The sequence below is a fragment of the Alligator mississippiensis genome, chromosome 3 (genome assembly GCF_030867095.1).
Source record: "Alligator mississippiensis isolate rAllMis1 chromosome 3, rAllMis1, whole genome shotgun sequence".
NCBI lineage: Eukaryota > Metazoa > Chordata > Crocodylia > Alligatoridae > Alligator > Alligator mississippiensis.
The window spans coordinates 264,981,678-264,998,381 of NC_081826.1; the positions used below are offsets into that span (position 1 = coordinate 264,981,678).

The window sequence follows — 16,704 nt, forward strand, 5'->3', positions numbered from 1 at the left end:
AATCTGGTGGTATATACTAAGTCTGAAAAAGATGTAAATATGTATTTTCATGGTCTGGACTCTGAGGGCACTCTTCTGGAACATTAGTATTGTTAAATGCATGACAGTGATGCCTTTCATCCCCTATAACAGGGATGGCCAACCTGTGGCATGAGTGCCAGGAGTGGTATGGGCAGCCTCTGTGTGTGTGTGTAACACAGTAGATCAGGGTAGGGACAGGCAGCACAGCAGCAGATAGGGAAAGAAGCAGGAAGCAGAGCAGGCAATCAAGCAGGAAACACAGGGCAGGAAGCAGAAAGCAGAGGAGGAGATTGGGCAGAGGAAGGGGGAATTTGGGGAGCTAATTTAGGCAAGCCTGCCAAAAAGGTTGGCCCCCATTGCCATATAATAATTCATTCTAAAGGACAAACATCTTTTCATTTGCTTCTTGATTGAATTGGATAGCTTGAGTGTCAGTGATTTACTGATAAAAAAAATGATGCCCCACAGTCCAGAAAACCTAGGAGCTACATTTTGATTAGCTTAATTTCTAAGCATTAGCCGAGAGGTCTCTCTCTTTTGCATCCACTTTTCTAGATAGATCACATCATCTGAACTATTTTATTGGTGAAGCTGAACCCTTAGGCTTCAGTAAGGATCCTAATATTGAACCATGTTCTATTATAGGTTAGATAGCCGTGTCACTTAAATTCCAGAATTCTATTGTCACCTCTAGTTGCTTTGTTATCCGTCACCTATTATTAAGACTGCCTGGAAATTCCCATTATAAAATCCTGTTTTCATTTGCATATTACTTTATGAAATACAACTTGGCCGTAATTTTCTTTGTCAAGTATCTGCCTAATCGTGTTTTTTTTTTTTTAAATGTAATTAAAATGTTTCAGCTGTTAGCAAAAAATGTAGAGAAAATACAGTTTGTCTATGTTAAAATAATTTGTGAAAACTTGTCTTTGAAATGCTCTAACTTCTCATGCTTTGGAGCAGGGAGCTGAAGTTTGACAGAGGGTGACTTTTGTATCAAGGAAGTGTCTTTAGTCATTTCTATGAAACTGCAACCAAATATGGTCTGTTTATGGGCCTCTGAAAAAAAATACATGCTTGTTTTAGTATTAAAAACTCTAAAGATTCTTTGCTCACTGAGTATGCTCAGTCCTCCCACAGCTTCTGTTGCCTATCAAGCTACTAATCCCCACAAATTGACTCTGTCCAGTTTGGGATTATGGGATTGACAGTCTTTGAAAAGGCTGTTCCCAGCTACTTTGGGCTGGATGTTATTCTGTCAACTGATGTTTCTGTTGTCACCTATCAAACGGAGGAGAAAATTATCTGATTAAGTATAGAGGGGACAAGAGCTGGGAAGAGAGAGTACAGATTGGGGAAAGGAGCTTGGTAAGACTAGGACTGGATGTGTGGGGGTGGAGGGAAAAAGAGATTGGGAGTAAGAGAGGAGGCTGACACTTTTTGGGCAAGGAGACTGGTATTGTGAAATGGGGCGCGGATTGGACAGGGATGAGGAGCCTGGAAAAGGGGAAAAACAAGAAAATGACACATTGAAGGTGACAGGGCAGAAAGGAAAAGCATGGAATAAATTAATATAAAGATTTGTGCCTGCAAGGGTACATTCCTATCTAGAGCTTGAGGCAGAACCCAGGTGTCTGACAGATGTCTGGAACTGAAACTCCCCATTCCTATTATGTCAGCAAATATCTTTGGAACCCACTGGTAAAGTGGGGAATTTCTATTTGTTTTCTTAAGAAATAGAAACTGAATTTTAAAATGAGTTAAAAGGTTTTGAAATCATGTATTCAAAAGGCAGAAAGTGCCAGATTAAGATTCCCTAAGCAACATTAATTTAATTATTATGCACTGTGATGAAATCTTGAATTTTGTGATCCCATACTAGTTTCTTCCATAGTCCTTTGATCTCATTCAGTATACTGGCTAGATTTGGTCCAGAATAAACCAGATCTGTTTGGTAAATGTCACAGCAGGGGTCCTCCTGGAGGGCCTTGATCTCCTTGAAGCCCCTTCCTCCATGCCAAGTCGGCCCAAGGGCACCCTCTGATTCTTGCCCGCCACGTCTTTGATGTTAGATAAGGTTGGGAGGCTGCCTTACATCTCCTTGGGCACGGTTAGTTGGGACCTCCGTCCCCCTGGTTTCCTGGACTCTCCGGGGGCCTCCCTGTATGATGGGTGCTTCCCGGGCACCCTAGCCTTATAGGCTATGCATGGCTCCAACCTCCCCTGATACCACGCCCCAAGCCTCGCAGTTGGACTAGACATTGGTCTGTCAAAATACACTCGCCTGCTCTCTAAGGCCTCCTCTGTACCGTCACCCTCTTCCTGGGGACTTCTGTGCCCACTTCGGGACTTCTTGGTTGAGCCACCTGTCTCTCAGGCCCACCGCACTGCTACCCCCCTTTCTCCAGGGCTCACTGCACTACTACCCCCTCTCTCTGGGGTTTACCGCAGTACTACGTCCTTCTTCAGGGTTTACCACAGTACCACACCCTTACTACAGGGCTCGCCACACCTGCACTGGGGCTTCTCAATAACACCCCCTCTCCGGGGCTCGCCAGGCCCAACTTGAGCTCTCCAATACTGTTGCCCCCTTTCTGGGGCTCTCCATGCCCACACTTGGGCTTCTCAATAAGGTGTTCCCCTCTCTGGGGCTCACCAATACTGTTGCCCCCTTTCTGGGGCTCTCCGTGCCCACACTTGGGCTTCTCAAACACCCCTCTTTGGGGCTGGGGTTTATACACCCCGTAAGCTGTGCCCTTACTTGTGCTGGGGCCCCCACGCTGCTATGGGTTCCCTATGAGGATACTGCGCCCTCACTGGCGCTAGGGCCCCCACACCACTGTGGGTCCCTATGAGTATGCTGCGCCCTCACTGGCGCCAGGATCGCCATGCTACTGTGGGTCTCCTATGAGGCCTCCTCCAACCCCTATAGCCTCACCCAAACCACCGGTGTAATAAATAACAATGCCAACGCAAAACACAAGCCCCTAGGCTGTAACACAAATTGAAGCCGCCTGGCTATAACTTAACATGACTGCTCAAGCCTCCAGAGCTGCCATAAGCTGTACTTGCGATTCTCGCATCCTAACTCCAGAAGTTCCTGCCCCTCTGACTGCTGACAGGGAACTGCTAACCTGGCCTCAGCCCCTGGGCTTTATGAGGGCCAGGCCCTGCCCCTTCCAGTCAGCTGACCTCCTGGTTGCCCCAGGTAACCCACAGCTGTGCTCGTTATTCCCTGCCAGGGCTCTTTCCCCGGCAGTTTCCCCTCTCTAGGTGCAGGGCACCGAGGTGCCCTGCAACAGTAAAGAATAATATTGTTTGTAAGACCTTTCCCTCATATACTCTACATTTATGAAGGTGCACAGTACATTAAGAGGTGACAGGGTAGGAAGGCAAAGTAGGGTCACATGGTCAAGGCACTTGAGTGTTGACAAAGATTAACTGAACTGTATCCCTGTCCATGTCAAAGAGCTACTCAGCCAACCACGTAAACCAAACTTTACAAGTGGTCACTAGTCATGTGTTCCTTGTTTTCTGGTTGTCAAACCTAAGGTTGAGCCTGGTTGTCCAATTTAAGATTGGGCCTGATTTGCATACACGCTGAGAGCTACAAATCTGCTGCAAGCTAAGATGATGAGAATTAGGCTTCGAATATATAGAACACTGTATAACTCTAAGCAGTTTGAAAAGTCAAATTTCCCATGTTGGGTACCCAATATGGATATTATTGCCCTCAAACTCTCCCTACCTTTACTCCCCTTATATAAAATAATAATACTACCTTTTTATCTCCTGGGAGTTTGGGGAAGATAATTTAATGTCAGGTAATGTAGTAATAAAATAGCCCATGAGAAGGTTAATACGGTGTCTTTGGAGCAGGGTTGAAATAGCGTGCAATAAATAAAGCACCTGACCACACACTAAACAATGAGAAAACTAAAGCAATGGATAGTTGCCCATTAAGGTAAGCATTGTCTCATCTGTGTATTGAATGAAATCTGGGATCCCACATAAAAATTAGCATGCTGTCATCTAATTATCAGCCATATCACAATGTATACACAGAAGATGGTTGAATTAATGTTGTACAAATAACTACAATTCTGTCGGTCTTTAATTTTTCAGTTCTTGACTTTGAAACCTTGATGATACCCTATTTACATATGTTTGTTGGTATAACATCATGGAAAGATGACACTTGAGATTGTGTTCTGAGTTCTTTTGAATCTAAAGGAACCACTGAGAAAGAATGGCTTTGTCTTTTTCTTGCTTTTTATGTTGCCTCCAAAAGTGGTTTTGGAATTAAAATATGACTTTTATTTAATACACTTTTAAACAGCAGTAATGTGTGGTTAGTTTTTTGGGAGAAAGGTATTCATTCTTACATTACTTACAATTACTTACCCTACAGGTTAAACCCTGTTACAAACAACAGTTGAGATGGTAGTTGTTACCAGGGAGCTAAGGCAGTTTGCCTGATCATTGACAGGCATTTTTAACTATAACCCCAAATATTGCTATTCAGTTCTTTCCAAGTTTACAACATGCTTGAGTCCTATCTTTATCAGCTAGAAAGCTGGCAGCCATGCTGATGGACTCTCATACAAATGGGTCCTTTAGTATAGTTATCTTTGCATTGTAAAATGGATCTTAGGTTTACATTTACATTACACAAAAGTGTACGTTTCTATTGTGCAAACATTTTTTTAAAATACAGCTTAAAGGTATGTGACTTTCCCACCTTGTTTCCCACCTGCCACCGTAGTAGCAGGAGTGTCAACATCTGTCACATATGATTTATACTCTATTCTCTATTCTCCATAAGGAATATGGTCTGCACCTGATGAATAGGCTAGAACTCCCTCTATGTTGGTCTTTGTTTTTGAAGGTAATTATTAATAATACAAGGTCCAGACTAGTGTGGACTAGCTCTTCTTGACAAGTGTAGCAGCTTTGTGGGTTTCCTCTCTGAAAACTGATTGACCAGACTTTACAACAGTGGTTCTCAGGCTTTTCAGATTCAAGGTACCCATCTATAACTTCTTAAAATGTAGCACTACTGTGTGTGAGAAACTCTGTTGTGGTGCCTGAGCTTACCTCAGTATTTATCAACCAACGTGCTGCTACTGCCACCACCACCAGGTAAGTGCCCCATGTGCTTCTGTTTGTGGGAGATGCCAGAATCAGAGCAAAGAGCACTGTCACAAAAGGGGCCCCTCCTGCCTGCTTTAGGCTTATCAGATAACCCTAATACAGGTGGGAATATTTGCTTGTGCCACAGACCTTTTCTGGTCTGACTGTGCAAGAGGCATACATACCACTGCTGCTGCCAAGTGGAGCTGTCAGCACTTGTACCATGGCACACCTGAAAGGGTGCTGGAGCACTCTGGTTGAGTGACTGATCTACAATGTCTACATTCACAAAGATGCTTCCACTTCGTTTATATGCTGGTAGACCTAAGTAGCACTGCTTATGAGGAAGCAGAAATCCACCCACAGGTTTTTGTAGACTTCCAACAAATGCTAAAAAGTAGGTCATCAAAAGAACTCCTTCAACCTTTTACAAGGTTAAAAATGGAGTTGGGCAATTTATTTTGGGTGAATAGCTCATTCACCAAAAAAGGCAGTTTTATTCTGAAAAATACGAGGAAAGTTTCATTTTGACATATTCTAAATGATTTTTCCCTGTGCTTATATTGAAATGATGTTTTTAAACTAAATTTATCAAAAATTAATTTTAAAAAAAGGTTAAATATGCTTTCAAATAAAACAAAACTTCATTTTGATGTGAAATGACTTGTTTCAATAAGTCAAAATCAAAACTGTTTTCAATTTGAGTTGAACTGAAGTGAAAATCTTTTTTACTTTTTTCAGTTTGCCTATATATTTCAATAGCTATAGCTATACCAAAGCTTGACCCCTTTCATGACAGAATCCCCCCTGAAACCATAGTCACCTATATCAATAAAACAGTGGAATGTTAATACAATTACTATTATTCTACTAATATAGGTGGATTAGAAATGTGGATCATGATAAGATTAAAGATTTGATCTATTGAACTAAGGGATAGTGAACTAAGGAATAGATGTAGCAAGAAGAATGAAAAATAGTTGGAAAAGACAGTCTTCATGTGAGGAAGGTAATATTTATTTAATGGACAGAGAAGAATATTTAAGCATTTCTTAACAATTTATTTATGTGTGTGTATATAAAACAAACTCCACCCTAGTGCCTTCTCAATACATTCAGCTATGGGAAGGATGATTACTTTGATTGAGGTCACCCTTCAAAACTTCTGCTTTGCAGACAGTACTCTAAGACTGGACTGAGTTGCAGCTCTTTCATTCAAGAAATGGAAGAACAGTTTTCTTTCTCCTTTCCAGGGAGCATTCTTTGTTCTAAAAAAACAGAGAAAGATAAGGAGAGAGCACTCCATGTTGCCCCTGTTTATTAAGGATGTATTTTTCAGGACCTGTAGGAGTAGCAGCTGAGGATAGAATATTATGTTATATATGTTAAATCACAGTATTAAAATCAGTGGAATGTGTGCCAGGTTTTTGATATGCTTGGAGAGAACTTTTAGAAAATGTTTTGGGCTGTGAGCAAGCATGCCTTTGGTCTATAGTCAATCACAGAATTCACTTAAGCTGGCTGGGCATGCTAACCCAGAGGCATAGCTAGTTATTTTTGTGCACTGGCAGAGATCCCGGAAGGTGAGATACTAAGTGCTTACCTTACCACTGAGACTTGGAGACCGCAGCTGCTGGTGCCACAGTGCAGTCTCCCTGTACCCTGCCTGCTGCAGCTGTTTTCTGTTGGGTCCCAGGAGGCTGCCATTCTGGCAGTCCCTTTACATTGTCACCTGGAGCTGGTGCCCTGCTTACCCACCCTTAGTTGCTCTACTGTGCCATCCATTCACACTAAATGGAAGGAAAAATAGGTTCCTTTATGGACTAAGACAACTGAAATAAGAGAAATCACTAAGGTGCTAGGACATGTGTGAAAGCCTGAGTAAGAACTAATTCAGGAAGAACAAGAAGGACTTTTCTCAGGCTGACTGAAAACATAAGGGCTGGGACTTTGATTGGCAGAACTGTGAGTTTCTGTGTGGGAGAAAGGCACCAAAAAGGGAACAGATAGCAAGTGAAGGACTGTGAGTGTGGTTCTTAGAGGATGCCAAGAGAGAGTTTCTTTGGGTAGAGTGCTAGCTGGAAAGGCAGGCTTGGAAACAGTAAGCAAAGAATCTGCTTACTGCGCATACGTAGAGTAACTGACTGGGGCAACTGGGGTAGCAGCCCAGGGGGCACAGAAATAATCATTGCCATGGCTGTCTGTACCACCACGGTGGAGCAGCTCTGTTGCACCTTAAGTATTCTGTAGCCGTGCCTACATGTGCACTTTACTGTGAAGTAGATTAATGAGCTGCAGAGTAAAGTGCCATTGTCTACATGTGCAATGATATTAGGCTGCAGTAAACCAAGTACTGTCATAAAATAGTACTGTTGGGAACAGTATTATCTTATGGCGGAGTGATTAACTGTGATTAAACACACTTGTAGACACTGAGCACGGGCATAAATTGCTCCCAGTTGATCCAGCTAGCAGGGGCACAGGTTCTTGCCTACAGCCTAGTTACACAGCTCCTCACTTTCCATACCCTTGTGGCCCAGCCAGTCCCTCCACCATCTGGAGTCCAGGGCAGAGCAGGGCAGGAGCAGCCCTAGAATAAATTACTCTGCCCTGGCTCAAACTGCTGCTGTCCCAGGTACACATGTAGACACTGCACCCAGGAGTAGTTTACTCCATCTTAAACTGCTCCAGAGTTTATTGCTTCAAATTAATTGCATGTGTAGATGCACTCAGTGTGTTCCTACTGTGTTCAGGGATATAGGACTTTGTTTATATTTTTTGTCAAGAAATAAGATTGCACCAAAGAAATTCTGACTCGTAAAATCAGTGCGAGTAAAAACAACCTGACAAGACCTGCAGTACTGGCTAACCTCTTAGGCTAAGGGGCAACAAAATCTAACTAGTGCAGTAAACACAAAAATAAGCATGCATCATGAATAACAGAGCAAATTATTAATATGTCCCATGTGACATAAACAAAAAGGTGCTACTTGGAGAATTGTTCTTGAAAGCTGACACTAATAGGAGGAATGCATTGTTCTGGGAGTCATTTCTTTTATATTCAATTAATTGCATTTGAAAACAGGTTGCATTTAAACATTTTAAAAGAAACAAACTTGAGGTAAGAGCAACTTTCCAGCAGCCAGAGCATGGCAGCAGCATGAACTGAACAAAAGAATGCACAGTGGAAGTTCATGCAAGCAAATACCAATTCTCACCTGTTAACTTCTGTGAATTGGTTTGCAGGCAGTACCAGATGTGCTATTCAAACGGAGTAAGTGTGACATTTTATCTACAGTTTAGAGAAATTGAAATGCATTGCAGTGAATCAATTCCTTGGCAGCATACCAAGTAGTGGAATACCATTTATTTGCATTTAAGTACATGGGTTCTGCCGCCTGTCAGAATGGAAAATCATGAGGGTTTTTTTGATCCTTGGCTTGCTAAATCATTAAAGAGACTTTCAGAATTGTATGCAGAGGTTCTGTAGTGCATATTAGGGATCTCAGCAATTCCATTAAGATATTTAACAAATACACATACCTGTTATGTAAGTTGTGTTTTTACTGATAGCTTATATTAAGAGTTTTGGTCTTGGTCAGTATTATCCCTCTGTCCTCTTCTTGGCTGGTCATGAGATCAAGCATAACAGAAATTACTTTCAAAGAGATGATTATTTGGGTATGTGTTCCCTTATATTAACCACATGCCCCAGCCACTTGTTGGTGCATCTCTAACTCTCAAAACCATATGTTAACACTAAGATTTTTATATGAAAATTCACACCCTTGTTCTGATGCTGAATAGCTTTGATTTCTACATGTTAAGTTTAGTAAATGCTGCAAATCTTTCCTGTCCTCAGTGTCACTGCCTTCCTGACACCTCCATTGGTTAGGATTAGGCTACACTGGTTGGTGAATTTTACCTCTTACTGGATGTTTTTGCCTTGCCTAAGGTGATATTACTGCTTGACAACTGGGTTTCAAGGAGATTGCTTTGATGTAACTGATTTTCAGCTTTTCATATTCAGGGGGAACATTATGATCGGCTGGTCTTTGCTGTTCCTGAGAATTTTGATGGCCTCTCAAATCTCTTCAAAATTGATTATTTTCCCCAGAATGGCTGGAAAATGGAGGGCTTTTGTTTACCTGTATCTACCTCATCATTGAGGAGTTCAGCAAAGGATTCCCTTTGGCTTTCTACAGAAGTATTATTTGTAATTAAAATATTTCCTTGTTGTTCCTTATCAGACTTGTTTCACTTGGTATTCTTTCTGCCATATGTTGATATCTATGTAACATGCTGGCCCTCCCTCCCCCAAGTATTAATACATCTGTACTGGTACATCTTTTTTTGCCTTTAAAATATTCCTAATGTGAAAATAATTCACATTTTTCAAGATAATAGATCCCTATTGTCCTATATCAGTCCTCAATAGTTTTTCTGTAGGCTTCATCAGGAGGCTTTGTTCTTTAGATTTAGAATTATTTCAACAGTCATTCTTCTTCTGCAGTTCTCTTTACTGTATCTCTGAAAGTCTCCCACTCAGTATAAATATTCTCCATTACCTTCACAGATTCACAGAAGTTTAGGGCTGGAAGGGACCTTGTGAGAACATCAGCTCCAGCCCCTCCTGATCTGGGCAGGAAAGATTGCTGGGGTCAAATAACCTTCACACTTGTTCGTAACTACTACCTCACATTCCTGTTCCTGTTGTTTTCAAAGATTCAGTGTTGTATCTGTGGTTCCTTTGTTTTATGTAAACTTCTGTTCTTTATTGTGACAAGTCTCTCTCACCCTTACTCTTACAATACATTGGCAAGAATCACAGACAGCTTCCCATAGATTTCTAACATCCTGAATGTTACATTTATGTTTTGAAGGATAATAACCCCATCTCATGGAGGAAACATACTTTTTACAACCATATCTTTACATGTGGCAAATCTAGAAGACACATTAGTAGCTCATGGTTTCCTATTATTAAACAATTCATGCCCAAATCTGCAAACTTGGATGCTTAATTTCTTACACCTACTGAGTTGATCTCTTCTGTAGTTTCGACTCAATTTATAGTTGCCTTTGAATGAAACATGGGATATGGAGCCCAAAGCTGAGTTTCAAAATTATATTTTGTCTTCACTCTGGCACTCTGTTTATCTTCAGAAGATCCTACAAGTGCCATATGATCCAGAGCCTCTCACTTTTTTCATTGCTAGTATGTTCACTTATGCAATACATCTAGTTTATTTTGTTCATTCTTAGCCTTTTACTTCCAGGATTTTATTGTAGTTTTCAGGATTTTTATTCTTCATTCACTTGCAAAAATCTGTTCTTTGTCTATATTATGTATTTGATTCAATCAGTCCAAGCAATAAGTAAATTATTTTTCATCTGGTACCAAAAGCAGTTAAAATTTTCATATAGTCTCAAACCATAATTAACTTAATTCATTTTTTAATTATTTCATTTATCTTACATACTCATTAAAACATACACTAGAAATGCCAAGGTCTAAATTAAACTTCCCCCCAGATTACTTTAACCCTTAGATTAGAGTATTTCCCCCTAGATTACTATTAAATTGACATTTTCATGGAGTTTTTACAGAGATTGATTTCCCTGTTGATTCACTTTGGAGCCCATGAATTAATGCACACCATATTATAATGCCTATAATTTTAAAATTGCTTTAAGGTTAGAATGGCTATTTTTCTCAAGTTATGAATGATGATTTTCTGATTTAAAATGTATTAAAAGTAATTTTCTCAACTTGTTGATTAGGTTATGACTACAATTGGAGTTTATTAATAATTAATCATTTTGAAGGGCGCTGTTTTAATGGACTTGAGACTCCCTACTTTCTGTGTGCACAGAGTAGATTAAAGATAGGCAAATGAATATGTTTCCCATACAAAATAAAAATAATCCTGATAAATGTGCTTCGAGCCTAATGAGAGACTATGCCTATGCTGTAATTTGAGGTGTGATTGTAGCACAAGTTGATTTATGTCTAGCTTACGGAAGTACTTGTAGCAGTAAAGTCACAGCAGTGTGGGCTTCAGTGATAAATATTAGGGCTGTGCAAAATGGGCCCTATTCGATTCGGATTCGGATTCAGCACTAATAAGAGATAGTGATTCAATCTGTTGATTCGGATCACAGTCCCTGATTCAATTTGGCCAAATCCGAATCTGACAATTCGATGTTGATTCGGTGAATCAGCGATTCGGACACAGGCACAACTTTAAAAGTTTTTTCTACATATTTTGAGGTAGCAGCACGGCTCGTGATCACTGTGGTGTTGGGGCACGTGGAGTGTCCCATAGGAGCACTGGGGGCTCTCCAGCATGTTCAGCAGTGAACCCAGAAGTGGACCAGAAGTGCTTCCGGTTCACTTCTGGGTCTGCTAGGAAGCGCGCTGGGGGGCCCCCCATGCCACGCCAACCTGGCGATTGGCCGCAGGGGGACCCTGGGTGCCCCCTCTAGACCCAGGAGGCATCAGTCACTGTGTCGGGAGGGTGCCCCCACGTGCTCCCCAATGGACCAGGAAGTTGACTGGAAGTGCTTCTGGTCCACTTCCGGGTCTGCTGCCGAGCACACTGGGGACCCCCCAAAATTCTGAGAGACACTGCATCTGCCCCAGCACTGCAGTGTTCAGAGCCCCTGCTACCTAGAGGTATGTAGAAAAATCATTTAAAGCTATTTCTATGTCCGAATTGCCAAATCTATCCAAATCGATTCAGAGAGATTAAAGGGTCCTCTGATTCAATTCGAAGATTCAGCCACTGAATTGGGCCAAATCGCCATCAGATCAAATCAGGGGCTGAAGCTTTGCACAGCCCTAGTAAATAGGCATCTGAGCCCCTCATAGTCCTGACAGGCTTGCTTTGATATTGGTACCTGAGGTGGTTTTAGTGTAGGGTATACTTACATAGGTTGTTATCGATCCCAGTGTTCACACCCTAAGATAAGAATATATTTTATGCCTCATGCTTATTTATCCCTTGATTTCTGTAATGTGTCTATAAATAAAGGTGCAACTTCATGTGGTGCTTTTGGCTGGTTTAGACATATCTGTTGGGAAATGGAATAAAAGCACCAACCTGTTTAACCATAGGATACTGAGCACCTGACTCCATTTACCCCTTATTGTTGAAATAATCAGAATCTGGATTTTCTTAAAAGGTCCATTTTCTAAAAAACCTGAATGCTAAAATGGTGGTCTCTTTGGAACTATTTGGGAATTTCCAGGAACAGCCATTCTCCCCTCTGTGAGCTGATGAGAGCTCAGGAGTTACTTTATAGGATAACTGCCACTCTTCCACTATTCATAAAAAAAATTATATTACCAGAATCTAAAATGATTAACTTCAAAACCGTGTTCTCTTATATTTGGACCTCAGGTTGTATTAAACCTGACTTTCAGAGGTGCTGATTATTTGCAGTCGCCATTGATTACCATGGGAATCGTTGGTACTCGGTACTTGTAAAATCAATCTGTTACTCCGTGTGTGTATAATGGAGGTTCTTTTTGTTGTAGAGAATGTAATGTGAATTTTCTATCTTTATATCTAGAAGTTCAAGCTTCTCTGTAAAGAAATGCAGGTTTTGTGACCTTACATACTACTCTTGCTTTTGTTGCCCTATTGCTATTCAGACCCCTACTTCTACCAAAAAGACGGGAGTCGCAGGGAGGTTGGTGGGAGGAGAAAAAATATTTGTCCCATTCAGAGAGTACCTTTTTCTATTTCCTTGTACAGGGAGAGGTACATATGTTGAATGCAGAGTGCAAAATTCCCTGCAGGGAAATAGCTCTCTGTTTGCTATTACAGCAACTGAACATCCCTCAGTATTGTCAGCGCACATTACATTGCATCCATCCATCATCTATCCATAACTGAACCTCTCCGTCTTTATGTCTACTTTCCTTTCCAGCAAATGTGCTTCTTTGCTGCCTTTTTCTATTTCCTATTTTGCCAGTAGTTCTAGAAACATCTCAATTGTATGAATAAAAAAGATTATGAAAAAGGAATTGCAGTAAATTATTATGAAATTAAAGTATTGGGGGTTTTGGGTTTACAGGTTTCAGAAGAAACAATACATTCCAACACTGAAGAAGAGGCCCCTTTCCAAGGAATGGAGCCCTATCTTGTACGGAGGCTCTCCTGCCGCAATGTCCAGCTTCCTCCTCTGGCTTTCAGGCAGTTAGAGCAAGCAGACTGGGATAGGAGGAGTGATATGGAGACTACACCAAGGCCCACTAGTCTTCCACTTAGGATTCCTCCACTGATTGCCATCACTTCTGCAGAATCCAGCAGGTCAGTGTTGCCCTGATTTTTTTCCTTGCTTTTCTGTACCTGTGGTGACAATTTGCTTTAAAATGAGCTCAGTAAATCTGCTTGTACTATTTGGCTAGAGTGTAAAAGATGGTAAATTGTATCCATAGCCCTAAACAGGAAATGAACATGATTCCTGCAAGCAGAAGAAAACACCCTTTCTGTAATTTATGGAACCATTTGGTAGCACTGGTGGAAAATGAAAGGCATGCCACTTAAAACTGTTACCAAAACCTGTTTTGCTGATTGTGTGCCCTTGTTGTGAAGAAGGAACTCAAGAGCATCGGTGATAGTACTGTATTTGGAAATGGTGACCGCTAGAAGTTTGGATTTCTAATGTTGCAATATGTATAAATAGTCGTTAGTGTATGTGGGAAGTATTTTGCATGCATGCATTTTGCAACCTAATTTAGAGGCTTTAAAGGTTTTTTTCATAGATTGCAATTCATAGATTGGAAGGGGCTGGAAGGGACCTTGCAAGATCATCAGGTCCAGCCCCCAAACAGCAGAGGCGCCAGCTTTTTGCTTTTGTTCCTAGATGTCTATGGTTTATATAATATATAAACAACTGAATGAGAACAGTAGTGCAAACAACATTGTGCAACATATTATATAATATAGTAATATATAATATGATGCACAGAATATATTTGTGTTGCTGTTCTCATTCAGTTGTCTACCATCCTATGTGAGACATCTTACTCTGTGTATGTTCTATGGGAGGGACTGGCAGAATAATTTACTATTAAAGTTATCTGATATGAGGCCATTCTCAGCTGCTTCTGACTTTTGCTACATTCAGCCTGTTGGTGATGACAGCCTGTTGGTGATGAGCCAGGTATCTGCCTCAGGGTGCAAAACTTTTTGAAAGTTTCAGCCAAAACGGTTCAGCTTTTTCCAGGAACAAGGTTAAAGAGAAATTGTTTGCCCATTGTAAAAATAAAATCTGGTGAAGTTTTTAATTTCAGAAGTTCTGGTGTTCCCATCCTTTAGGTGGAGATTTAAAATTTGACAGGTGGAGAAGTCCTCGTGTCAAGTTTTTGTGTGCCTTTTTTGTCCCATGCAAATCCTTACATATTTGGCCAATATTTTCAGAAAAACAAGTTTACCTGTTTTCAGTAGAGACTTGCTAGAGCTCTGTAAATTCCAGACTGCAGAGAAATATTCCATCCAACCTCAGGAGAGCAGGCCAGGACTTCCCCTGCAATTGCTGCTTTGTGTTGGTGCAGGATGGGATGGGCTTAGTGTCAGACTGAAATGAAAAAAAAAGATAAATACAAGCAAGGAAAGTAAACAAGCCCAAAGTTAAAAGAGCAATACTAAGGCTACAAAACTGATAACTCAAGAATTCAGAAATGTCAGAATGTACACCCTTACTTTGACTGCCTTGTTAGGAATGCATTTTTCTATAGTCTGTAATGACATGATCACATTTTTTTCCATGGGACTTCTTTGTTGAAAGCATGGAATAGATGATGCTCACTTATTAAGCAGATGCCCCCTATTTTGTTTCTCTTTATCGCTCTGGATGTGAATCTCATTCTTCATTTATTTCACAATATTTAAAACTTGCTATGCAACCTAATTCTTAATAATGATTAATTTCCTTATGGGTTTTTTTATAGTGCTTGTCATCAGAATATCTAAATGGTTCATATGATTGAGCAAACTTTCCCATGTGATAAAGGGTAGTATTATCTCACTTCTACAAGTGGCGGTGAAGGGCAGAGATTAAGCTCCATAGTATCCACTATTTTTTGAATTTGTGGTGCATAAGATATGATCTTCCTAGTTCTTAGCATAGTATAGCACTTCATATATTTAAAACACATTTCTAACTTCCTTCAGTGTGAGTGGTCTGCACTTATATAAAGTGATCCGCAGTCTCAAGTTGGACGCCCAGAAAATGAGGAACATGAAACTACTGAACGCATGAAAACTCAGATTTAAGTGACTTGTCTAAAACCCCATGGAAATTCTGCAGCAGATGTGGGAGAGAATCCAGATTTCAGGGTAGCATTCAGCTGCCTTAACCATGAAGCCCTCCATCACTTCACAATCTTGTTTCATCTCCAGAGCGCTCTGCATCCTGTGCACTAAATTAGATGGAAGACAGAATGTATAAGCATAATGAAGTCAGAATGAGATTGCAGTGGCAGTTTTAGTTCAGGCATCTCTTGACTGTTGAGTGCTTAGCATTGCATCTTAATAATATTCTTTTAACAGAAGGATTTTGGGGAGCATAAGGCTTATACAAAACTTAAATGTTTATATTTTACTTATTAATCTCATGTAATGACAGTAAACTGAGTTGTGGTTTGTAACCTTGTCATGATAACCTAATTGTTCTGTGCAGCATTTTGTGATGGAAATGATCACTGTAGGAAACTACTAGGGTAATAACATGAAAAGAATCTGGAGGAAAAAAAGGTTAGTCAAAGAAAAAGCAAACAAGCATTTGCTTAAGAGGTACAATTATAGCGCTTTGGTCTGATATGCTGAAACTGTATTTTACAAGTACTTTATGGATAGTTTCCCAAAATGTAGGGAATCAGTTGGATAAAAATACTACTTGATAAAATGCAATACATGAAATAGAAAATTCAAGTAAAAAAGTAATTATGGATTTCTGGTGAGTGCATTGGTTCCTGTGTTGAATTCAAATGTGAAATAAGATAGAAAGCTGAACGTGTACTTGAAGTAAATAATGAATACAGGTCATAATGGTCTATTGGACACATCTACACTCCTTGTTTTTTCCTGCTATACCCACAGGGGGTTCCATATACGTGAGGGGATTCTGTGTGTGTAAGAATCTCTTGTAGACATTAAAGAGAACTCTGTGTCCTGCTTAGCAAGCCTGTAGCTTTTTTTTCCTCTGTGCTTATTAACATTTGTTTTGAAATCAGGCAACACAAGATTTATTTGCTAGGAAGTTTAGTGCTGAGAGTAATAGGGGAAACTATCAATCTGCAGATTATTGGATGACGCTACCTGTTTGTAAAAAGAAATAGAAGCAATTATTATTTTGAATGCTTCTTTGGAAATATAAAATTTTGATCTCTTTCAGTATATCTTTAACTGATGAGAGTTTATGCTGTCACAAAGGAATACTGTTTATGAACGCAGATGTTTTTCATCCATTTTGTGCAATTTTTACACTTGCCAGCAATGCCAGTCAGAAGTCCAGAGAAAGGTACCTGGGATAGCC

The 16,704-nt window shown here is 40.4% G+C and overlaps 1 protein-coding gene across 3 annotated transcripts in view; it reads left to right on the forward strand.

Moving 5' to 3' along the window:
• The window catches only part of PDE4D (phosphodiesterase 4D), a 1,195,501-nt gene that overhangs the window by 346,923 nt on the left and 831,874 nt on the right, over positions 1 to 16,704 (forward strand). For all 3 annotated transcript variants that reach the window (XM_059725154.1, XM_014594068.3, XM_019495890.2), the window contains one exon: positions 13,240 to 13,475. In XM_059725154.1, coding sequence (XP_059581137.1) covers positions 13,240 to 13,475 — 236 coding nt within the window. The remainder of the gene's footprint in view (positions 1 to 13,239; positions 13,476 to 16,704) is intronic.